This window comes from Clytia hemisphaerica, unplaced genomic scaffold (assembly GCF_902728285.1).
Source record: "Clytia hemisphaerica strain Z4C2 unplaced genomic scaffold, Clytia hemisphaerica genome assembly, whole genome shotgun sequence".
In the NCBI taxonomy this organism is placed as follows: domain Eukaryota; kingdom Metazoa; phylum Cnidaria; class Hydrozoa; order Leptothecata; family Clytiidae; genus Clytia; species Clytia hemisphaerica.
Window position 1 is genome coordinate 274,749 of NW_027104535.1, and position 26,187 is coordinate 300,935.

General features: G+C 35.1%; 2 protein-coding genes and 2 long non-coding RNA genes across 5 annotated transcripts; 3 read left to right on the plus strand and 1 right to left on the minus strand.

The window, feature by feature from the left end:
- Positions 1-75: 75 nt before the first annotated feature.
- LOC136822527 (collagen triple helix repeat-containing protein 1-like) lies at positions 76-1,146 on the minus strand. Its single transcript, XM_067078793.1, has 2 exons — positions 857-1,146; positions 76-517 (listed from the first exon to the last, which is right to left on the minus strand). The coding sequence occupies exons 1-2, from the start codon at positions 1,088-1,090 to the stop codon at positions 164-166; spliced, it is 588 nt and encodes a 195-aa protein (XP_066934894.1). The 5' UTR covers positions 1,091-1,146; the 3' UTR covers positions 76-163.
- Positions 1,147-3,101: 1,955 nt separating this feature from the next.
- Positions 3,102-3,797, plus strand: LOC136822510 (PPE family protein PPE10-like). Its single transcript, XM_067078777.1, has 3 exons — positions 3,102-3,213; positions 3,346-3,453; positions 3,643-3,797. Exons 1-3 carry the CDS (start codon positions 3,102-3,104, stop codon positions 3,795-3,797), a joined length of 375 nt encoding a protein of 124 aa, XP_066934878.1.
- A 2,834-nt stretch (positions 3,798-6,631) lies between these two features.
- Positions 6,632-8,202, plus strand: LOC136822544 (uncharacterized). Its single transcript, XR_010848910.1, has 3 exons — positions 6,632-6,712; positions 7,148-7,214; positions 7,820-8,202. It is a non-coding gene; the product is annotated as an uncharacterized lncRNA (long non-coding RNA).
- Positions 8,203-15,366: 7,164 nt separating this feature from the next.
- LOC136822537 (uncharacterized) lies at positions 15,367-19,421 on the plus strand. 2 transcript variants are annotated; one of them, XR_010848909.1, is made up of 4 exons: positions 15,367-15,449; positions 18,070-18,120; positions 18,453-18,526; positions 19,050-19,421. It is a non-coding gene; the product is annotated as an uncharacterized lncRNA (long non-coding RNA). The 2 variants fall into 2 exon arrangements; XR_010848908.1 differs by lacking the exon at positions 15,367-15,449 and having other exon boundaries at positions 17,947-18,120.
- The last annotated feature ends 6,766 nt before the right edge of the window (positions 19,422-26,187 follow it).

Below are 26,187 nucleotides of genomic sequence, written 5' to 3' on the forward strand. Positions count from 1 at the left end.
ATTTTTTTCAAAAGAATTGCTTACTATTTTTGCATACTTTTGCGCACAATGATAGTAAATGGTCGAGTTGATATATAAAGAAAATAGAAAACATAGTTATTTATTGGTGATGTTTATACTCTTCAAGATATAAACTCAAAAGTGTGAAACCTACAAGCAGTTTCTACGGTTGTGGTGCATTCACTTCCTCAATGAAGATTCTGAAAGAAGATTGCGTTCCCGTGTAGGCATCACCAGGTCCTGTGTCTGGACAATCGCCTACGTTGATGGAAACGTTTACAGCTCCTCGTTTGGGGATTTTACAATGACCACGAATAACTCTTGGTCGATGTGTATTCTGAGTACCTTTTCCGATCATAAGGTAAACAATCCCGTCGATAGGTATCGGCGAACATTCCTTGTCATCAAACGTCACGAACCAACGCTTGCAGCAGTTATTGCAGTTGTGAAGTCTCATATCTCCTGCAACAGCCACTCTCAGGTAACTGGAATTCGACTTTTTGTTGAATGCACAACTCTAAAAAAATAGAGAATATTCGGAAGATTAATTTTAGTTTTTGAGAGGTAATCTGTATCAAATATTTTTCATTCTTATTTCAATATTTTTTGCATCGTCCTGTTGACAATGAGTACTAATCTGGTTTGCAGATTCAGTATTAAAAGTTCTTCAGTCTAAGCCAGATTGTCGTCTCAATGAAGTATATAAAAGGGCTTTTCCATTCTAAAATTCACCAAAATTACAATGAATATGCTAATTTGCTTTGTAAAACCAAATTTTCGTCTCAGAAGAAAGGTCTTACTGTGACCACTTTTCAAGTAGAATTTAAAAAAGATATTCCGGCTGGCTGGCTCTTACCTTGATCAACCCGTAGTCTCGGCCATCTTCGATCCTATTCCAAGCACACTCTTTCCAATTCTTTTCGACGACTTGTTGAACTTCTGAAACACTACAGCTTTCACCATCTTTTCCATCGCGTCCATCTCGCCCGTCGCGCCCGTCCTTACCATCTTTCCCTTTACAACATTGGGAGTGACATGAGATTGTTGATAGCGAGAGTAGAAAAATTGCAAGTTTGATTTTGAAATCCATCCTTCGCCAAGGCTGTTGGTTTGGTACTGTATAAATAATAAGTTTTGATAATTTTGTTATCAACTTAATGCAGAGTTAAAAGTTATCTTCCGTCTCTTAATGAAGTATTATCAAAAGGCTTTTCCTTATTAAAATTCTCGCATAATTCGCCGAAACTTGCTGAAAAAACTTGTTCTGCTAATATTCGGTGTAAAATCCATTTCTGTCTCAGACGAAAAGCCTTGCTTTAAGAATATAAGTTTTCAGGTCACTATCGAGTATACAATGAGGTGCTTTCAGTCAAATTTGTACTATGATTTTAGGCGCTTGTGAGGCTGCATTTTGTCTTCAACCTTTTTTTCCGTTGTTATTGTGAGAAAATTCAATCAATCCGCCTTACCTTATACAATATTAAGTATTTAGAACAATCAAAGTGTATGTGGTAATGTTCCAGCTTGGGTAGTTCTTTTATTGTCTAGTGGAGAGCTCCAGGGAGGAGTGTAGACGACTCTTTCATTTTATTCCAAATCTTTTGAAGAGTATCTTCTACTCTGTGATTCTTTTGTAGGAAGGTTTTATGCAATAACATGTTTATTGAAGCTTTATAAACTTTTTGAGAACTATTTCTCCACCTGCCCGAAGGTTTAGCGTAGGTTGAACACTTTAAACCTTTTGAAGGGTACTCGAGTTTTTCTTTCAAAAAATCTCACAGCACATTCATTTCATACACGCTTTTTTTTACAAAAATGGTGTAAATCCATTTCATCATGGATATATTCTTAACTTTTTTGGGAAAATCATCCTAAAATATTCTTACATCATTCTATAAGTAAGTAAGTATATACATCTGGTGGCTGTCGGCGGAGCCGGGAGTGAGGGAGTCTATCCCCTTTTCTATTTGCGCTAGACCTGGGAGATTGAATGCTGAGGTGGAGCACCACATCTACTCTCAGCTCCCAGTAACTTACCGCCTAGATCAGATTACCCAATCTAAGCTACTCATCTGCTGGAGTTGGCGGTGACCGGGGATCGAAACCACAACCCTTAAATTGTAAAGCGAATGCTCTACCGACTGAGAATTCTTTGATTAGGATAATTCAGACTAGATTTAACATGTAGTACATACGTCTCAAGCATAAAATGGCAGTTTTGTGAAAGGAGTGAACCTTACTGGACGACATTCTTATAAAGTGTATTCTTATAAAAAAAGCGTGTAAACATACTCTGAACCGGTTTGATTTGCTTCAGGAAATGCATATGAAACGACTATACGAGTCGCATAATTTGATTCGATTTGTCTTTTTTTACGAGAATCGACCCCGGGGGGTACTAAAGTCATACTATGGTGGCCTAGAAGTGCAATAGTGAAAAATATAAAAAAAACATTTGAAAATGAATTTAAAACCAAAATTAAATTGAAATTAATATCAAAGTCAAAATCAAAATGAAAATAAAATTGAAATCAAAATTAAAATTATAATTAAATCAAATTAAAAATGAAATCAAAATGAAATAAAATTAAAATCAAAATCAAAATCAAAATCAAAATCAAAATCAAAATCAAAATCAAAATCAAAATCAAAATCAAAATCAAAATCAAAATCAAAATCAAAATCAAAATCAAAATCAAAATCAAAATCAAAATCAAAATCAAATCAAATCAAATCAAAATCAAAATCAAAATCAAAACAAATCAAAATCAAAATCAAATCAAATCAAAATCAAAATCAAAATCAAAATCAAAATCAAAATAAATCAAAATCAAAATCAAAATCAAAATCAAAATCAAAATCAAAATCAAAATCAAAATCAAAATCAAAATCAAAATCAAAATCAAAATCAAATCAAAGTGAAATCAGATTTTTTTGCGTACGTGGCCGAGGAGTGCAATAAGGACAAAAATGTAACCTCTCATGGCCGAGGAGTGCAATAGTCAAAATATTCCAAATCAAATTGAGTTTTTTGCGTACGTGGCCAGGAGTGCAATAAGGACAAAAATACAACCCCTCATGGCCTAGGAGTGCAATAGTGCATGGAGGTTGTAAATGAAAAAGTGAGCATACCAGCAGGAGTTGGTGGTACTGGTGATTCTGCAGCAGGAGTTGGTGGTTATGGTGAATCTGCAACAAGCCTTGGTGGTACTGGTGAATCTACAGCATGAGTTGGTGGTACTGGTGAATCTGCAGCAGGAGTTGGTGGTTATGGTGAATCTGCAACAGGCCTTGGTGGTACTGGTGAATCTACAGCATGAGTTGGTGGTTCTGGTGAATCTGCAGCAGGAGTTGGTGGTTATGGTGAATCTACAACAGGCCTTGGTGGTTCTGGTGATTCTGCAGCTGGAGTTGGTGGTTCTGGTGATTCTGCAGCAGGAGTTGGTGGTTATGGTGATTCTGCAACAGGACAAATATTCTCCAATATTTTTTGCAATTTTTTTTTAATTTTGTAGTAAAAAAAAAATTAAAAAAATTTTGAAAATAAAAAAAAATTAAAAAAAATATTTGAAAAAAAAATTGGAAAATATTTGTTCTGTTGCAGAATCACCGTATTGCTATCACCACCAATTGCTGTTGCAGAATCACCAGAACGACCAACTTGTGCTACGAAATCACCAGAACGACCAACTCCTGCTGCAGATTCACCAGAACGACCAGCTCCTGCTGCAGATTCACCAGAACCACCAACTCATGCTGTAGATTCACCAGTACCATCAAGTGCTGCTGCAGATTAACCAGAACCACCAACTCCTGCTGCAGATTCACCATAACCACCAAGTCCTGCTGGCATGCTCACTTTTTCATTTACAACCTCCATGCACTATTGCACTCCTAGGCCATGAGGGGTTGTATTTTTGTCCTTATTGCACTCCTCGGCCACGTACGCAAAAAAATCTGATTTCACTTTGATTTCAATTTCACTTTGGTTTTATTTTGATTTCAATTTTATTTCATTTTGATTTTTATTTTAATTTGATTTTGATTTTGATTTTGATTTTAATTTTAATTTAATTTTGATTTTAATCTTATTTCATTCTAATTTTGATTTCAATTTCATTTCATTTTTAATTTGATTTTGATTTTAATTTCATTTAATTTTAATTCTAATTTTGATTTCAATTTTATTTTGATTTTGATTTTGACTTTGATATTAATTTCAATTTAATTTTGGTTTTGAATTCATTTTCAAATGTTTTTTTTTATATTTTTCACTATTGCACTCCTAGGCCACCATAAAAGTCTGTTCACGATAAGTGTGCACTCTTTTTTCTTTTCGCTATAACTTTTGAAGGAATTCTTCGTTCTTTATAAATTTGGTATCGTTGGAGAGATATTTGTGAGTGGAACAATTTGAACTAAAAAAGTCTTTAAAAAAATTCTAAAAACGAAGATGAAAATGAAGAAGAAAAAAATGAAGATCTTGTAGAGAAGTGCTATAACTTTCATTTTCACTGGAGAGATTCTTTGATCTTAGGAGGTCATCACTGTGAAGAAATTTTACTAAAATATTTATTCAATATAAAGTTATGATACAAAGTTATTAAGTGATTGACCCCAAAAAACAGCAGAAAACAGCAGAAAACAGCCTTTTTAGACGTCAATCAGCTTATAACTTTGTTTGATATATTTTGACTGAATGATTATTTTTGAGAAATTTTTTCACAGTGATGACGTTCGATAATGAAGGAGTCACTTCAGTGAAAATAATAGTTATAGCAACTTTCCATAAGATCTTCATTTTTTTCTTCTTCATTTTCATCTTCATTTTTAGAATCTTTTTATAGATTTTTTTATTCCAAATTGTTCCACTCACTAATATCTTTCTAACGATACCAAATTTATAAAGATTGAGGAATTCCTTCAAAAGTTATAGGTAAATGAAAAAAGAGTGCACACTTATCGTGAATAGACTTTAGGCGAGGCAACGATGTCGAGTAAAGTATTTCGACGTTTTTGCCACCCTTTGAGAGACTATTCTTCCAATTTTGAGCAAATAAATTTTCCCTCAAAGGTGTTTGTCTCAAATGAAACAGATTTTGAATGATCAGAAATCTTAATCAAAAATAATGGTCTTGAGACGAGTTTTTCTTTACACCAGATTTTCATTAAAACATATTTTCTCCTTTTCTTACCGCTCTTCATATAGCCCCCATATAGTGAGTAATCGAAAGTTCACATGATATTTATCTAGATTTCGTGTCAAAACAATCTTTCGTTAACCAGAAATATAAATCATGTCAAAAAATACAAACACATCAATTTGCTACGTAATACTACGTAATGATACGTCACTCTCGAACCGGGTTTCCAAATAACTCAACCCCTATTTAAAGATTGTATCCGGTTTGTGAAGTCAAAAACTATGCTAGATACGCCTGTCGCGTGGTCATTAAAAAGGCGATTAGAATAATTGTTCGATGATTAGATGGTTTTTAATTTTCTTCCTGACAAAAAAAGATAACGGTTTTTAAGATTTTCATCATGTCATTTTGAATTGACATGGCACCTAAAGATTTTATTTATGATTGTAGGTCTTGTTCAGAAAAGCATTACGAAAATGAAAATCTTTACATCAGCCTATACCCAGTGTGTCCAAGTCAAATTTCAAACATAAATGTAATTGTTCATGTCACTTTTGATGACCTACTTTTAGGTTGTATTTCTTGATTTCATTCAAATATCTACTGAGTTACCCTGCCTTGGGAATCAAATATCTATTGATATTGTATAAAAGGATGATGGTCTATTGGTCTAAAGTGTGAGCACTACAAGCCGGGGGATCCCGGTTCAAGTCCCTGTTTTTTCCAAATTTCTGTTGAAAACAGTCAACCTATATACGGCCGTGGATCCCACGAAACAATGAAAAGACTATCTACAGAAGAATTCCAATCTATACTAGAATCCCGCTAGAAAAAACATTCATAAAAAGTAAACCAAAAAAAGAACAACGGTTTGTTGTTCGGTTTCCAGTGGTTACCGCTTCCCTTGATTACATTAACGGAAACACTGGGCGCTCTGCCAAGTCGTTCATCAGCGAAAATAACACCTCCATATCATAACACTTTATAGATATTTTATTCAAAAATCACAAGATCTCAGCAATATAAGCTTCCCAGACTTCTTCTTGTCCGGATAAAAGCAGAAAGATGTAATTGTTTTTTTTCGGACTAAGATCACTAAAGTATGAAAATTATATTACTTTTGGAATGACTCTCATTACCAGGTCCCATGGACATCCGTTGATTTTAGCTTTGAATAGAATCGAAAGATTAGTCATCAATTTGCAAGATTTCCGATGTCCTTGCCCTAATATCTTTAAAGTCACGGACAATCAGAGCCAAAATCTGAAAATATAGCTGTTTACTGTTAAGAACATTGCATTGGTAACATAATTTAATACAAACGTCATCCAGTCAGTGTTTTTCTATTGTTTTTCAAGGGAAATGAGACAATAGATACTTTTTGAATTTTCTTTTGAAATAGTTGTGCGGCTTAACTAGTGTGCGTGATTTGCGGTCGTATATAAAAGGCTTCCAGTTAGTAAAATACATCAATAAATCATTAAAGTTATTCAAGTCAAAAGCAGCAAACGATTCGTTGAAGAGAAGAAGAATAACATCGCTTTTATTTCCACTTGCTACCAGATAAGGTGGGTGTTTTTATTTGATTTCTGTTCGAGGGTTGTGTGGGCTGATCGAGATTATAATCTGCAGCGAAGACACAAAAGGCTTTAACTTTTCATAAAATTCGAATTAAATAGCGATTTTATGTTTGTTGAAAAGATATTCAAGAGTTGAAATATGAAAATGAAGAAGAAAAAATCTACTTTTTGTATAATTGTCCTATGATCTTCATTTTCATAATTAAAAATATCGAGATAGACTTGAGTAGACTCTTTGGTGATTCAAAATTCTTTTATCTATTATAAGTAATTGTGATTTTATATAACGTGTTTTCCCCAAATTTGAGTTGTTTTTTAATAAGCGCCAAAGTTTGACTACAAAAAGTATAAAATTATTGACCTTGCTTTATCAAATTTTTTATGAATTGTTCTTCAATAGATTTTTATCTCACTTTTTTGCAGGTGAACGATGTTCAAGTCAAATTTGGTGATGTTGGTGATTTGCTTTTATCTCGTATTTGCAATGATGGTATGTAAATTTGTTTATTAGTCTGAGTAATATTTTTTTGAAATGTAGTTCTGTTGAAGATTCCAGATCTAAAAAATCGACCAATAGAATACCAGTCTTGTTCATGGTTCTATACTATGCTCAGCTGTAACAATTGACCATATAAACTCACTGGCTGCATCCCTTCTCAAAGATCCACTGCGATCCCTTCCCACTGGAAAAATATCGTCCACGATGGAAAATTGTCCTCCAATTTTTGCTTCCACTGAAAGTAATCAAATAAACCAATCATCACTGCAAAATATTTACTATTTTTCCCATCCCCACTGAATTTTCTGACTTGAAAACAAAAGAATTAAAATCCCCAGCCATAAAAAATATGGGAATATCAATCCACATCACGTTCAGTCCCACCGGGTCTGTGAGAGGGGGTTGTGCGAGGCAACCTTTCTTTATCGAAAAAGTCATCAATAAGAAACTCCCTCACTAGCAAAACCCAATAAGCAAAAATGCTTGGAACAAGAGCACTCGCAACATTACCTCTAATAATGTACCAACATTCAGACTACCTAAGTATTGTCTTTGTCTGCAATATTTTAACCACGAGTTGTTTCAATTTCTTACAGCAAACAGAAGCAATGCAAGATTGTACCGTTCAACAATTGAGTCCTTCGTGCACACCAGAAGACATCGCGGCAGCTTCGTGTGGACATTGTTATGACTCTGATCAATTTCAATTCGCATTGTTTTGGAATCAGTGCTGGTGTCTGCATCAACCACCACAGCACCCAATGCCTTGAGAAGATGTTCCGTCACCAGGAAGGCTACTGTGTTAACAAGCTCCTTGGTGTCTAAAAGCTTTAATATTTCAGTGGGATGGAGTGGTTTGAAATTTAATGAAGAGCTGAAACGTTATTTATTACGGCTTCTTCTGATAGAATTGTCGCAGAGGATACTGCCCGTTTTGTTTATATCAATATTACATTATTTATAGCATGGTATTTATTATTTCAAATATGCAGCTTATTTTAACCAAAATTAATTTAAAGGCAAGATCGACTGGACCTTCTCTGAAAAAAAGTCTTTTTTCTTTCTCTCATTTGAAAATCATCAGATCTGTAGCTCATAATTTTAGATGATATTTCTAAGGGGATTATTATAAACAAATGAAACTTTGCTGACAGCCTACTTTAGAATATAAGTTAGAATTTATGTAACAGGTTTCTTAAAATGGGGCTTTGAAGTCAACCATGGGCATGTAAAGAGATTATAGAAGGGTACCCACTGACACTCCTGTCTCACAGCCCCGGTAGAATTTTTTTCCTTAGTGGGGATAAAAATTCCTATTGAAATCTCAATGGGGATAGAAATTCTATTGTTTCAAGTTTAAAAAATCCAGTGACGATGGTTTCGGAGTGCAATTTTTAAACATGGAATTTCGAATGGGGACGAAATCAAAGTTAATTTCCCAGTGGGGCTGAAATTAAAGGATTTTCCCACCGGGGACGAAATTTTTGCCAAACTTTCCAGTGGGGCTTGTGTCCCAGTGAGTCTTTGACACAGGGGTGCCCATTGGTAACCTCCAAATCAAATTACACTGGATAACCAAACATAGTAAAATGTCATCTTTTGTGCAACTTGAAAAGGGACTTGTTATCTTCGGTAGAAATATCGGCATCATTGATGGCATGATTGTTCCTTGAAAATATTTTAGAGGGGAGATTACATGAATCTTATTTTGCGGTGCCGATCCAAGCTTTTGTTTGTCCGTTATCGTGTAATTTTACAAACTACCGATAGCCTTTATTTCCCTAAACAAGCCCTAGTTTATATAGATTGTGGAAAATGCTGTTGACTTGACTTGTTTACTTATTCACAATGGTTAAAATTTTCAGCCAAAAGCATCAGAGGTTCCTGAATGCCTAAGAGGGGGGTCCACAGACCTGTCTGTAAAGTACCAATAGCATATTCTGGTCAGCTGTCAGATTCAGTAGACAATTTAGATTATTATTACTTAGTTTACAAAACATCTACTCTTCACTTGTGGGCTGACTATATGGGAGTGCGTCCTAAGGAAGCTTCTGAAAATGGCCCCTTACCACAGAAGAGTCGCCATAAACCTGAACACCGATATAGCCTGAATATCTACTCGACTCATTTAAGGATTCCGCAAAGATTTACATATATTAGAACTCATACAACTCGAATGTTTTCTTATCACGTCCCCCTGGAAAATTCACTTAGATTTATTCCCATTTGAAATTATAGGAAAAAATTAAAAACCGACTTAGGAACAATAGATTTTCTATTCCCCTTAAGTTTTCAATATATAAATTTTCACCCCTTGGGAAATTCTCACCGGAGCTGTGAGACAGGGGTGTCTTAACTTGAATGGTTTTATTGTACCCTTAAAAAATCGTGATTTTTTAAAACTAAGACCAAAGACTTTCTTATCGAAAACTGCTAATTTCGGCGTTGGGAAAATTCCCCAAATCACTACAAGTCGCTATTAACTATTATGAATAAGACGCCTACAGGCTTGCAAAAGGACCTCCGGCATTTAGTTTTCGTGAATAACCATCATTGTTGGCCCTTGATTTGAAATTAATTCCCTAACTAAAAAACTTTTTAATACTACGAGAAGGCCTTCGAGGAAGGGAGTTCTTAACGCTAAGGCTTAATTTTGGAGTTTTCAAAGATCGGTCAATGAAAGCTCGAACAGCCTTAAAAGATCGAACCCAGCAAAAAGGTCACAAAACGGCAAGCAACTTTAGGCTGGTGATAGTTTGGAATACGAGTAGGTCAAAAAGCTTGAAAGACCTTATGATTGAGAATAATTGAAACTATTAGCACACAAGTCATTAGAGCACCATAGAAATAAGAAGTGTCATTTATTTGACCAAATTTGTGAAAATTAGCTGTCTTTTTGAAAAACTTGTGGAGTAAAATTCTTAAAACCTTTTTTTCTCCTTTTAAATGTGCACAAAATGAACGAAAGGGATTTTGTAATATTGGTTATGGTGTCCTGAAGAGCGTGCTCAAAAATCTTAAATTTATAGATGAAATTTTTACATTTAAACCAAAAATCGAATTACAGAGTTGTAAAATGAATGTATTGTTACAATTTTGCTTTATAACAAATTGATGGAAATTTTGCTAAACCTTAAAGCCTCTTCATTCGAATATCTTTCATCTCGAGTGATTTCTTCTTTGCCGTTCGATCTACCTAATAAGAGTATGCTGCCTTTCGCAACCAATGTAGGTAATGTCCGTTTTTGGCAAGTCCAAGAATTGATCGAATTAATAACTTAAATGAATGGTGGAATAGGTAACGGAAAAAAAGCCCCTTATTAGCATTGCAAAAAAAAACTGGAAGCAAAAACAAAATCAAAACAAGCAATTTAAGATTAATTAATTAAGACAAACAAATAAAAACTGATGTAAAGAAACATATTGAGGGCGTTGTCTTATAAAACTCTTGTGACAGGTCAAAAGAGAAGTTCAAAACAAAAGCATTATACATAGCAGCGTCACATAAAGTATGCCAAGAACTTAACGAGAGGACAAATTATGTGGTTTCTCAATTAATGACTTCGTTTTGAGCAGGAAAAGAATCATCCTATTAATAGTGAAGCAATTGCGATGGGATTGGTATAAAAAGCATTTGGCTGTCTACCAAACGCACATTCACATTTTCCATATCCAGTGGGCGAACACAAGAGATCGCAAAAATATTATTAAAGAGTTTACAATACTAACGATGTCGAACAAGAATACTGTTTACTGCACATTTTTGTTACTCGTTTTCATGGTAAGTTTAAGCCTTTTATTTAGAAATTTATCATACAATTTTATAGAATTGGGTGCGTATTGTTTCAGAGAAGAGTGCTTTTCAGCAGTATTGTATTCGTAAAACGAAATTTGCAAAAAGTTCTTCAACTGAAATAGTAGGCTTAACGTTTTCATTTTTTTATCTCTATCTTTCAGAGTGCGCAACTTTCAAAGGGAGTACCAATCGAATCACCAACATCAAACAATATTGAAACTTCTTCACCAAGCAATAGTGATTCAACGTCAAATAACATTGAAACTGTTGATGCATCCACTGGTTCAACAGCAGAAAAAGAAACGGTAAAAACAACAGGAGCACCCATCGTTATGAGAGATTGTATACAACAGTCTTTGTGCACAGATGCGGATAAGGCTGTGAAGAAATGTATTTCATGCAAAAATGGTGGCTCAGATGGGTACGAATTTCAGGAATTTTGGGGATTATGCTTTTGTTACGAGAAGGCACCTGCGATACCACAACCTTAAATTCATCAATTATTATTGTACATCCTATGTGGTCGGTCTCTTAAGCCAAGTCGATTCTGACCCATATTCAAGCTTTTTGGATCGAAGACAAATATTTAATGCACCTATAGTAGCACCTGATTAAGTTGGAGTCAAAGGTCTTTTTTTTCCCCAAATCTCACAATCCTCGACACGATACTGTTTTGCAGTCTAAAGAAATACAATTTTAACTAATATTTACATGTTTATTTTTCTTGTACATTTTGATATAAAAGTTTTAAAGATTATATATATCAAAAATTAAAGTATATTTTATGAAGTTATTTTTAGGTAGAATTTTATGTTATTGGTGATATACGGAAATATTAGAATAATCTATTTTTCATTTCAATTCATTAATTATCAATCTAATTCCCATATTTCAATTTTTCAATTCTCAGAAATTCCTTCGCCCTTTGTCATTACCAGTAGCCGATGAGTTTGGCTACATTTGAAAGTACAAAAACGCATGTCAGTAATGAGAACTGTACGTAAGCGACTTTGCGTTACGTACGATTGGACTTTGATACGCACCGAAAATGTCTAGCCAAGTTTACTTCCCTTTCATTGAAAATGATTTAAGAGTGAGGGTTGGCCAGCTAGCACACAACGTTTTCTCAGCCGATATAACGTTAGATGAATGTTGAAACAACGTTGTGTGCCAGTTGGGTGCATTCTTCATTGACTACTAAAGTCGTCCGCCGAGTGTTTTTTATATAAGAATATATTGATTTAGTTTTTACCTTTCACTGTTGATCTTTGTTGTGATCTAAGAGGTTTCCTATAAAAAGTTACAAAGAAGTTGCCAAGAACTATTTATTCATAACCATGGTTTAGAGATTGTGGCTAGAATTTGATTGTTGTGCAATTTTCACGATTGCTTGAGATGCTTCATTTGGCGGCCAGTAATTATGCTATTTTAAATCGATACTGCTATAGTCTGTTTCAAAAAGAATTGGGCCATTACATTTTATCTCCACACAGGGGGGTGGACGAACATTTCCAGAGGGTGATCCGGGAAAAAATTTTTTCAAGGGGTAAAAAGTTATTTTAAAATTTCCAGGGGGCAAGAAACTAATTTCAGCTCGTCCACACTCACTTAAAGGTATGAAAAGAATTTTAGCAAGGGCAATTTTGGCAACTTTACCACTTTCCAGGGGGTATCCCCACATTTTCTAATGCTTTATTTTTTGACTCGAAAAGGTTCGTCCATCCCCTGTATGGTTTTTTAATGGAACAGCCCATTGCAGTCTGCACATTTTGATACATTACTTTTGAAGGTATATAGATATAACTAAATTGAAGAAGTACTTTGTTGGAAAGATAATTTGATGTTGAAAGATTGTCCAATCTGGACCAATTAAACGTAAAATACCAAAAGCAAAACCTTGTTGTTTTGTTTAGGGGGCGAACTGGAAGAAAGACTCTTTTCTGATAAAAATATCACTACAAAATCTTTCTTTCAGCGTAACATACAAGCAATTGTGCCGATTACAACGTTTCAGAATATTTCACAATTTTTCGAAAATATTTTGTCAATTTTCGGAAATTTTTAGTGAAGGGTGAAGGGGTGAGGTGGATACATGCCTCTAAATACTCATTTCAAAAGTCTCCAATCGATTTTGATCGGTATAAAAAATTGATTTATACAACTGAATTACAGATTCGTTTTATAATTTTATAACTTTTAGCTCTAAACTCATTTAGCAAAAGATAATCATATCTTGTTTACAAATAATCAACCTAATCACGGTAAACGACAGCTAAAAAAAGATAATTGCATAAATTATGGCTCATAAACCAATCACGAGTTTCTGTTTACCAATAATTATGCGAACCTCATTAATGACGTAGCAATCATCATATCAATTAAAGGCAGTTTCCTGTCATTCACGAAAATCTCTCCGCATTAAATTATTACAACTAATTAATAGCTCCCGGCCCGTATCACCTCTGCATCTATCTTTTCCCCTCGACCAGCTGTTTGTTAATTTTTCGTTAGAAGGAAGGTATAAGTTACAGCGAGTATCACAGGTAAGTTAGGCTTAAAATGTTTGCTTGAAAATCTAAAAATGGTGGATGATAGTTTAGCCTGGTTGATAACCAAAGTCAAATTCTCATAATTTGACCCCCCCCCTTTTCCCCGATTCGTACCATTTTACCACTGGAAACTTTGGCAAAAATTTCATCCCCATTAGGAATATCATTCTTTTGAAATATCCATTGATCGATTGGTGACTTTTTTTATAATTTCATGATCGTATGAAAGCGAAAAATTGGTACTTCCCAAGCTAGTCTTTCATTGTGTTTAAAGCGTGGAATCTTCAGCCTTTCTCAAGCAAGAAAAAAGTTAAGCCTTAACCCTATTATTATCAGGCTTTTTCGGATTTTGTATTCTCAAGGGGGGGGGGGTTTCCACCAGCCTTTCATAACTTTTGATCTAGAAAAGATATGGACTTGAAATTTGGCAGAAATGTTCTCTACCATAAAAGGAGTTCATAGAAAAAAATTTGGGTTGATGACGTCATCATAAAGGTGATGACGTCATCACAAAGTTTCACAATTATCGCTGACCAATGAAAAAGAACTATTCAATAAAATAGCAATTAAAGTTGAACGAATGGAGATTTTTCAATTCTGTTTTGAATTTCTAAAAGCCAAAATAAATATGTTTAATATGTTTGCCGGTTTTTAACATACTAATAAAATTGACGTTTAGAATCCATGCAGAAAATGAGTAAATTTTTTCAAAAAACAATGACGTCATTTTTGATGACGTCAGCAGTTTATGAAAATTTTTAAAATATTTTTTAAAATTTATTATTGATACCTAAAACCTGTCAAAATTAGAAGTCAGTTGGATGCCTAGATCAAAAGTTATGCTAAATTTAAGATTTTGGGATTTTACAGGGTTTTAGCTGGATTTTATGATATGCCTGCACAAAAAAGTCATAAAACCTGATCTGGTCGGTATATAATTGTAAAATTTGGTATACATGCTGCTAATATGACTATATTAAAAGTCAAAAACTTTCAAAACTTTTCAAAAAGTGTTAAAAAAAATATTCAGTGAGCTATTAGCTAAAGAGTGCCAGCCTGGTGGAAAACACCCCCCCCCTGATAAAAATAGGGTTAAGATTTGCGCCGCATTTAGAATGGCGGATCGAATCTCGTCCTTTCTTTATTTTTAAGCGGTGTATTTTCAAAATATGGTGATGGATTTTTCTTTCGATATGGTGTTTGCTTGAAAACCTGTCGGTCACGCGTTTGGGAAATAAGCGGCTTTATTTTCCATTCAAAAGTTTCAAGTCAAGCTCCTGCAGGGCTTTAAAACGGAATATAAAAACATACTGACACTCCGTAAACACTAGGCAGCTAGCATCCACTAACGGATTTTTTCTCCTTACATTGCATGACTTGGACTACAAGCAGTTGTTTACAGATTCAGACTGCAATAACACAGGTGCTGCATTTAATTTTATCATGTCAAAATTATATCATTCTTCCTTGGTATTTTAGTCTTTCGGTGATTAAGGTTATAAGATAATTTTCTAACTTTCATATTTTTCTTGAACTTTTGGTTTTATTTTTCCTGTGAGACATTTTCCGGACTACTCGGTTTCAAGTTTTAATAATATCATTTACATTAATTACGTTATTCATTCAAAAATATTGTATTTATTTTCAGCATATGTTACACTTTGAAACCAAGAGCAAGTAAAGACATGAGTATTACGAAAGAAGAAGGAGGGGATTGAAATCATTGAAAAAAATCTTTTAATTAAACCTGACATTTCTCATAAAACCTGATGTTAAAAAAAGGTTTAACCAATGAATTTAAGCAACCCTCATTCAAATTTACGTCGATTTACGAAAAGGAGCACAACGAAAAAATTGGTAGCACTGAAATCTTGAGCTGAGGTATCAATTTTTTCATCTGTTACAATATTTTTCCAAGATTGAATTTCTTTTGTTTCCAGTCCTTTCTTGGTGGTGTAGAATCTAAACCTTGCGACAAACAAACTGTGACATTTACTGTAAAGATACACCCCCTTCTCACAGACCCGGTAGGACTTTTTCAGCCACTGGGGATAAAAGTAACGGACTGAAACTTGAAGAGGATTGATATTCCCGTATTTTCTATGGCTGAGGATTTCAATCCTTTTTTTTCAAGTCAGGAAATTCAGTGGGGATGGAAAAAATAGCACAATATTTTGCAGTGAGGATTTTCTTATCTAGTTATTTTCGGCGGGGACAAAAATTGGAGTATGATTTTCCACTGGGGATGATATTTTGGCCAATTTTTCCAGTGGGAAGTGGTACCAGTGGGTCTTTGAGAACGGGGTGTAAAGATTTGATTAATAAAGTTCCTAAAGCTGGAAAGAACTGTATAAAATGCTCTTCAAAATTCAAATCGTTCTACAATTTCAAAAAAAAATTCGGTCCCTTGAAAATCAGCCAGAAAGTTAGTTAGAATTCGATTTACAAAAAAGAATAGGGTTCATAATTGATAAAGTGACTCGACTTCCATATAAATCACGTCAAGCCATGAACAGAAATCATTGATAGTTATCTCGTAAAAATATTTCTCATATTTCCCGATCCGCCCCTAAGAATTCCGATTAATGTCGAAACGGAATCGGCCAATTACGGATTACGCGCAAATCACATTTTTTATGTAAGTAATCTAAACTAGTTGGATATGGAGCCAAAAATGTGCGAATTATCACATCTGGTCATCCACATTAAAAGTTCCTGATAAATACTCCCACATTGATACATCTTCCTTCCCTTAATGTTTAATACAGAAAACAATTCATGTCTCTTGTCCTCCTTCCCTTAATGTTTAATACAGAAAACAATTCATGTCTCTTGTCCTCCTCCTGTCAGCCAATTAGGAGTACACCCCTGTGTCACAGACCCACTGGGACCCCAGCCCCATTGGAAAATTTGGCAAAAATCTTGTTCCCGGTGGGAAAATATCCTGGAATTTCAGCCCCATTCGAAATTCAATGTTTAAAAACTGCACTCCAAAACCATACCCACTGGATCTTTTAACCTTAGAACAATAAAATTTCTATTCCCATCCGGATTTCAATAGGAATTTTTATCCCCACTGAGGAAAAGTTTTCCAGTGGGTCTATGAGACAGGGGTGTGAATGTATACCGCTGAAGTTCGAGAATCGGTGCAAACGTTAGGCTAATCTTTGTGGAAATCACTGTGCAGCATTTCCAAAGCAACCTCTGGTCATCCGGCATAATAGGATACAAAATAACCCATTATCAGAAATACTAAAATCATCCATAGTTTATTTACCCCGTCACCAAACTTCCCGAAACTTGTTTTTATTTACTTTTTGGTTAAGATATAACGTCACTACATTAAGTATGTGCAAAAGAATTCATTTTTTTAAAGTGTAAAGTGTGCATTTTGAAGATCTGGTGATGTCATGCGTACTGACAAAACAAAATCGCGTGATTGTCCTTCTGAGGGGATAAATCTCATGTTCTTGCCCCTGAACTTTATTATGTTAAAATGGAATTGATGATTTTAAAGCTATTCTCCTGGCGAAAGTATCAATCATTCCTTTCCGATTGACCCTGTTAGAACGTTTTAGCCACTGACTTGAAGAATATACTGACTTTAGAGAATCGCCAGATTTCAAATGTTTGGATTTTCCAGTAAAGAATAGAGTACAGTGTATTCTCTCCTCCTCTAAGGTCCCCGCTTCGCCGCTTCTTCTTCGCCCTGTTCTTATTAGGACCCCCTGGTTTATTTATTTTTGAAAATATTTTCAGCTACCACAAGTTGTGTTTCTCTAAAGAGTCTTCTAATAGCTTTAATAATTACCTTATTTTGAGTGTTTAGGAGAAGAATTTCGGACCTTTTATTCAGATCCACCCTTTTATTCGATTTTTAAAGAATTTTGGACCTTCCCTTTTGTTCAGGCCCTCTGCTATTCGGGCCCTCAAAGTAATCTGAATGAAACGGAAGACCAAATTTTCTGATCGAATCTTTTCCAATGCAGAGGAAAACCAAAGGGTGTGTTTAAAGAGAGATCATATTCTAACTAGAAAAGCAAGACACTAATCAAAAAAGAAAGATGGGACCCTTTCTACTATCTACCTATTATCTATGCTTGGAGAAAAACTTATAGCAGTGATTAGATTTTTTGCCTAGGTGGAAGAAAAACGGTATTTATTTTGCTTCAAGAGAACTTTAAGGATTCATCTTAACAACAAAAACATACAAGAGCGTCAATGAAAAAAGATGAGGTCATCGCTCTTATGTGGTTTCAAATTAATTAAGGTTTTGGTTTAATGGCAAATTTGGTGCCAATTTTCTGATTTTGAATTCATTCTTCTATTTATAAACGGTATCAGATTCGCCCATATAAAAGTTTGTCATCAATTCAGGTATCACTTTATAAAAAAATAGAAATCATATTATACCGTAGTCTCCTCTTCGTTACGATACTTCGAATTGTTTTCATCTTGTGAGAGGAAAACACTGATTGAAATTGTGAATTTATTTGTTTAGAGCATTGACTGGTTTGTAGCATTTCTTTTGTGGGCAATCACTCTGTCACAAGTAAGTAATATACTCTGAGTTTGAATATCTTTTCACATTCTGTCGTACTGAAAATAGGTTCTGGTTATCTCCAGGCTGTTAGAGTCAGTTTTTTATCTTCTTAAGTCTCTTACTAATGAAAAAGCCACAATATTAACTATAAAGGGTCGGAATTGAAGGGGTTTTCTAAAGGTACGTCGAAGTCTAAGGGTAGAAAATATTTTGAAAGGCGCCTCTCTAAGGTTCACTTTTTCACCAAGTTATTCTTTCTGAGGCTCAATTTCAGGTAAATATTTTTGTTAAATATGTGCATGTACATGTATAAGTTTTAAGACTGATTTTTTTGTTAACAGCTATGGTCCTGATTGATCGATCAAAACTTCTCTTAATGGTGGTTTCGTTTAGCTGCTGGCAAATCATCAAACCGGTAAAATTCACTTATTAGTCATATCTCTACAAACAATACCTAGGCCTACCTAGATGATCTAATACTATAATTGTACTGGTGTTGAACCAATGAATGTCTAAAAGTGTCCCTTCCATAGGGCCTTTTTGTTGAGAATTGATAGGTGTTTTATCAACCTCGTCCCCATGTATATTTACGTTACTGATGGGTGCCAGAGATTATCTAGCGGTATCAGTAAGCATCAAAAAAGCTCATAATGCGCAGAGAACGAGGTTGGTGTTTTATAAGATTGTATAACTCAAGATTACGTCATTTTTCATTTTGGAAACACCCGAAAAAACCGGAATTTGAACCATTTGTTGTTATTCTTAGTAACACTCATGGCTCAATTTACGGTGTTTTTGGGTGTTTCCGATAGGGAAAATGACGTAATCTTGAGTTACACATATCAAGAGTTGCAGCAAAAAGTAACCTTTACATTTCATCAATTTATTCATCGATCGAGGTATTCTTTTAAATTATTTTTAAGCTATTTCTATTTCAGACAACATCAGCAGCCATTGGTTTAGAAGATGAACTCATATCAATGTTCGCTGAAACGACAGAACAGAGTGATTCCATTGTGTTTGTGTCTTCTGAAAGTGAAACAAACAACAAAAACACAAGCTCCAGTACATTTCAAGAAACAGTCGAAAGCAAAACCAATAACAGAACAGAAGCGACTTCCTTGACAGAATCTGGCGTGTCAGAGAATGAGAATGAACCAGCTACAACAATTCTAACAGTAACTACACCGATAGTTTCTACAACTCAAATATCTACTACAAATAACATTCCAAATGTAGTTAAGAGTAATTCACACACAACTTCGAGCTCATTAACATCAACTATTAAAACAACGGAAACGGCCATCCCTCACACGTTAACGACTTTTCTTCTAATACCAAAACCGTCATTCGAAAACTCATTAACAAAGAAATTTACTAATTAAAGACGATTTCCAAGATTTCCAAAACCCTAATTTGATAGCACCAATTTTGAAAACATGTGATAAGCTAATGTGAAACTTATGTTCTGTATTATACACAAAAAAGTCTTTCATTTCTTTATATGGAGATAACGGTCTAGGGTAATAAATAGTTGCGGTTTTTTTCATTTTTCTTTCTATTACGCTTTTGAATTTTAGAGCACATGTTTTAACCGCAACAAGCATCGTAATAGCTACTTTCAACGTTAGATGCCAAGTGTTGTGGTGAAACAGAGTTTGCATTGCTTAATATACTAGCAACCTGTTTGACAAGAAATTCTATTGAGAGTGAGTTCCGACTGAAGCCTTGGAAGATTGAATCCACGATCTTGGATAAGGATATCCACGATGGATAAATTGAAAATTGCTTTCTTCTCAATTTGTCTTATATGTACGGTAAGTTTCTTGTATTCTGTAATAGAAGTCCCTTCTTTTTAACACCTTGTAATATTTTTTTATTTTAAAAAGATTACCCCGTCTAGGCTTTATGTTCAAATGTTGACAGTGGCTCTAGAAAATGGATTTGAAACATTCAGGAAAATTCTCGGCTTCTATTTCAACATTTATATGATTTAAGCTGCGAAAAGAAAACTAGGTTTGAGCTGTTACGAATGTGCTAGGGACCTAAACCTCCTTATTGAGGAGGTGACGTTTTATTTGCCGTCTAAAAAGGTTCAACTTAGTATAACGATTAGCATTATGCAGATGTATTGTGGGAATCTCTACTCTTCAAGATTCCTTTCTATCTCTTTATTTTACTCCTAGGTCACAGCATATCCTCTGTACTTCACAAACACAGAGGAACCAAACAAAAAGTCATCAAAACCTACGACCGTCAGCTCATCTAGAACTACACTAACCACAACGGCAACAAAACCGACGACGACGACGATTTCGACAACACGTCGCAGAAATACCATTGTCGAACATCCTAAGCGCTCATGCTCGTATTTCCCTTTGTGCACAGAGGTTGAACGAAATGCCAAAAAATGTCTCGGTTGTTATGAACAAGATTTTATGCTGACTGAATTTTGGGGAATATGTTTCTGCTATGAGCAACCACCGATGATAGCAATGCCATGATATCGTAATTAGTAATCTATTGGTTCCAATTGTGAAAATGCTACTCATCTAATATTGGACCATTCCATTTTATATCCATGCAGGATGAACGAACATTCCAGGGGGTAATCCGAGAAAACTTTCCAGGGGGTGTTTTTTTCATTTTTCCAAGGGGGTAAAAAGTCATTGTAAAATTTCCAGGGGTAAATGACTGATTTTAGTTCGTCCACCCTCGCCTTAATGTATGAGAAGAATTTTTCCAAGGGTGTTTTTGCAAATTTTGCCATTTTCCAGGGGCTATTCACAAATTTTCAATATTTTTTTTTGACTTGAAAAGGTTCGTCCACCCCACTGTATGGTTTTTTAATGGAACAGCCCATTATTGATTGTGTTTGAAGAAGAACAATAACTTGCAATGAACTTAGACCTCATCGATGTGCTCCAAGACAACAGCTTGGCCTCAGTGATTGAAAGTTCTGATGGAAAAGTAGCATTGATGACATGGCCCCCGTCACCGGGGGGGGGGAGGCCAGGGGGCCATGGCCCCATCCCCCAATATTTTGTAAAGTAATTTTTTTCTACTTTAAAAAATTTTATGTATACAGTTTAGAGGGGTGAAATAAGGGTGAAAAGTCGAACATTTTCTTCGTCGCCCAACCATGGTGGACGACATATTTTTTTGGCCCCCTCAATTCGATTCGCACGCCGGGGGCCATGTGATGATGTGGCTGCATCCGGCATAGCCTGGTCTCCCTCCTTCCATTTAGCAGATATGAGAAAGGGTTCAAACATATTTCTCTATCAGACAAGAAAATACTAATTTGACTGTGCAAATTATAAATTCGTGCTAATTTTTTTACACACCTCTGTCTCAGTGACCCGTTGAGAAATCTTAAGCCAGTGGGAATAAAATTTCAGGATTCAAATTTCCACGGGAGAACAAATCTCTTGCTGTTATAGGGTAAGGATTTCAAATTCTCTTGCTTGCAAATTAAGGTAAATATAGGCTAAAATCAGGTTTGTTGGAGCAAAATAAGGGGACTTCTTTTTGCCAACTGAAAATATTCTTAAAAATTAATAGACGGGAGGGTCCTAATAAGGTCCGGGGGGTTGGAAAATTTTTAAATAATTAACAAGCGTTTATTTGGAACCTAAGAGGATTTATCTTCAATCCTTAGCAACATTGATATTTTCAAAGAGCTGCTTTATAGCACCAATAATATTTTTTAAACTAATTAACTGTTTAAATTTAGCGACTTCATTAAAAAACCATCAATATACAGAAATATATCAAACGACTTTTGGCAAGAGAAAATTGACGTCATTTTCAACATTCGAATATTTGATAATGGGCTTCTTCTAATTGGAAGGATGAAAAGGTTTTTGCTGCCAAAAAAATGCTAAAAAATGCTCCGAATAAGTTTCCAAGTCTGGTATTACTGAAATCCGCTCAATATTCCAACTAAAAGGAGATAGGATATTTTGTCCATTAACATAAGTATGTTGGCGACTCTTGACATAAAGGACAAATTCCACAGATTAGCCGTCTTACTTAACTGTTGAATGAGAGACATTTCATTGGTATATTTAGTAGAAGCTAGAAGTAAATTATGTAGGCCCACAGGGGACGGCACTTAGGCAAAATTAGGTACAGGGACGTGCCGCTGGTCAGGGTCCCTTTTTAGGCTCTGAAGATATCTGACAGGGCCCTAAATCTAACTAATTTACAAGTGTAGCTTACAGGGTCGACTTTTGGTTATTTCTGACAATTTTCAGGGTAGAAATATGGAAATATTTCAACTTTTCTTCTACTTTCAGTCATTTTTGCCGCTTCAGCGTGAAAATAGGAACAGTTTTCGATTTTCCGTTCTGGTAGGGTCCAAGATTTAGCAAACATTCAGATCTGACAGCAGCTGACAGGGTCCACTTTTCAAACTCCCGCAGCACATCCCCGTCGGCCGTCAAGTTCAGTGCCCCCCCCCGTGTGTAGACCCTAGGGCCAAGCATTCAGAGCTCTAAGCCTTATTGATTCTATGTTAATCTTGCGTCCGGTGATTACTTGTTAAATACATTGTTATGATTTTCTTCTAATAGCCAAAACCTCATTCGAAAACTCATTAAAAAGAAATTTACTAATTAAAGAGATTTCCAAGATTTCCAAAACCCTAATTTGATAGCACAATTTTGAAAACATGTGATAAGCTAATGTGAAATTATGTTCTGTATTATACACAAAAAAGTCTTTCATTTCTTTATATGGAGATAACGGTCTAGGGTAATAAATAGTTGCGGTTTTTCATTTTTCTTTCTATTACGCTTTTGAATTTTAGAGCACATGTTTTAACCGCAACAAGCATCGTAATAGCTACTTTCAACGTTAGATGCCAAGTGTTGTGGTGAAACAGAGTTTGCATTGCTTAATATACTAGCAACCTGTTTGACAAGAAATTCTATTGAGAGTGAGTTCCGACTGAAGCCTTGGAAGATTGAATCCACGATCTTGGATAAGGATATCCACGATGGATAAATTGAAAATTGCTTTCTTCTCAATTTGTCTTATATGTACGGTAAGTTTCTTGTATTCTGCAATAGAAGTCCCTTCTTTTTAACACCTTGTAATATTTTTTTATTTTAAAAAGATTACCCCGTCTAGGCTTTATGTTCAAATGTTGACAGTGGCTCTAGAAAATGGATTTGAAACATTCAGGAAAATTCTCGGCTTCTATTTCAACATTTATATGATTTAAGCTGCGAAAAGAAAACTAGGTTTGAGCTGTTACGAATGTGCTAGGGACCTAAACCTCCTTATTGAGGTGACGTTTTATTTGCCGTCTAAAAGGTTCAACTTAGTAATAACGATTAGCATTATGCAGATGTATTGTGGGAATCTCTACTCTTCAAGATTCCTTTCTATCTCTTTATTTTACTCCTAGGTCACAGCATATCCTCTGTACTTCACAAACACAGAGGAACCAAACAAAAAGTCATCAAAACCTACGACCGTCAGCTCATCTAGAACTACACTAACCACAACGGCAACAAAACCGACGACGACGACGATTTCGACAACACGTCGCAGAAATACCATTGTCGAACATCCTAAGCGCTCATGCTCGTATTTCCCTTTGTGCACAGAGGTTGAACGAAATGCCAAAAAATGTCTCGGTTGTTATGAACAAGATTTTATGCTGACTGAATTTTGGGGAATATGTTTCTGCTATGAGCAACCACCGATGATAGCAATGCCATGATATCGTAATTAGTAATCTATTGGTTCCAATTGTGAAAATGCTACTCATCTAATATTGGACCATTCCATTTTATATCCATGCAGGATGAACGAACATTCCAGGGGGTAATCCGAGAAAACTTTCCAGGGGGTGTTTTTTTCATTTTTCCAAGGGGGTAAAAAGTCATTGTAAAATTTCCAGGGGTAAATGACTGATTTTAGTTCGTCCACCCTCGCCTTAATGTATGAGAAGAATTTTTCCAAGGGTGTTTTTGCAAATTTTGCCATTTTCCAGGGGCTATTCACAAATTTTCAATATTTTTTTTTGACTTGAAAAGGTTCGTCCACCCCACTGTATGGTTTTTTAATGGAACAGCCCATTATTGATTGTGTTTGAAGAAGAACAATAACTTGCAATGAACTTAGACCTCATCGATGTGCTCCAAGACAACAGCTTGGCCTCAGTGATTGAAAGTTCTGATGGAAAAGTAGCATATGGGGTGAATAGAACAGTCAATATTAAATATTTATCAATCTTAAATAAAACTAAATTTGCGTTTTTCTTACTAGGTGATTATCTGTTTCTTTTGGCAAAGGCTTCTTCAAGGCTCCTCCTTTTTAATTGCGCTGTTTCCTCATTTTTAGATAAAGAATTTTCTATTAATCTGTGTGTCACGTTTAAAATTGAAATTGTTTTAATTTTTCAATTTTTGCTTCAATAGCTTTCTCAGGCGATAACAAAATTCCTATATAATTTCATACAATTTCTAGCAAGAAACCCTTCACTACGGAGTTTCCAACTGAAACCACGCTGATTTTAAGATAAGAATGTAGGCTTGTGATGTCTATCAAAAATGAAACTAAACAAAAGTAAACGCATGTGCCTGATCCGAATAGATCATTTAACTTCTCAATGCCACAAACTCATTACATCTTCTTCTATTGTTGGTTAGTCGTTGTGCTGCCAGCAGTGGAATGCCAGAGTGTCTTCCTGGATGAGATCTCGTCATCTTTTAGGTGGACGTCCTTCTAGTCGTTTTCCTGAATTCTTGACGTAGCTGGCATTGGCATTTCTCCTTGAAACATGACCAAATTAATAGAATTTTTCATAAATTACGTTACGAACATCACTTACCTCGTTTTGAAATTATTGCCATGTGGATTTTATTGAAACTTCTTTCTATTCATAAGAAAATCATTTGATTTCTCAAGGGACATAATCGCCATGGTAATTGGTTGAATATGAGGCAAGTGATGTTCGTGACGTAATTCTTCAAAAGGTCTATTCACCCCTCTTTTTTCGCCACATCAAATTTATCATTGCGGACCACTAGCGTTCTTTTCAAATAGAAATTCTGGTCATGTCTATCCTTCTCTTACCAGTCATTGTCTAGTCTAGCAAGCCAGACGACTAATTCAGACATAGTAGAAATCATGAACTTCTAAAATGAAATAAAGCAAAAAAGAAATGGAGGGAACAATTTTAGTCGTCTAGAAACCTTTGTGCACTAACTCCAAACAAAAGAAAAGTGTCAATATTGTAATTATAATTTTTTCCCGCTCAAAAAAAGTGTGGAAAGTGTGTGTTAAAGGTTTTTCATTTGAGTTGATTTTGTTTTGAGAGTTTGTTGTTGCTTGATAAATTTTTTTCTCGCTACGCAAGTTTCTGCGTAGCTAGCCGGGGTATCTATATAAGGCTGGAACACCGGATTCTTCCAGTCGTCTATACAAACTAAATCCCGTGTCATTATTTGTGTTAGTATTACTAGTATTACATGCATTATTAACGACTCCAGTCTAGTCATTGTCCTTAGACAGTTGTTTTGAAAGGCATAGAGTTTGTTTATATCTAACTATATAACTAGAACCAAAAGGCTTCAAATTACCTCTGTAAAAACAGTAAAGATTATAGCCCAAAGGAATAAAATGTTTATTTTTTCTCTTCGTCTTTTTTCATCTTTATTTTCTAAAATTATTTGAATCATTTTTCTCAGAAATTAAAGTGCTCTGAATTATCTTTTCTACAGTATACAATAACACCCCTGTCTCAGCCCCGGTGAAACTTTTTCCGACAGCAGGGTTGAAACCATTGACTTCCAAGCCCGAAGGGCTAGACTCGAGACTCCTGGATAGGAAATGAAGCCACTTATTTCCTATCCAGAACGCCCGTGCGTGGTTTTTGCACAAACTCCGGATTGAAAGGAAAATCTATCGCTAGATTTTAAAAAATGCAGTCCTCAAAAACAAAGGAACCGCTATATACAATCCGTCGTCATGATTGCGGCGCGTTCTAGGCGCGTTCTGGATGGTAAATAAGTGGCTTCACTATTTCTTGCCTGAAAAAGGTTAGATTCTACTTTAGCC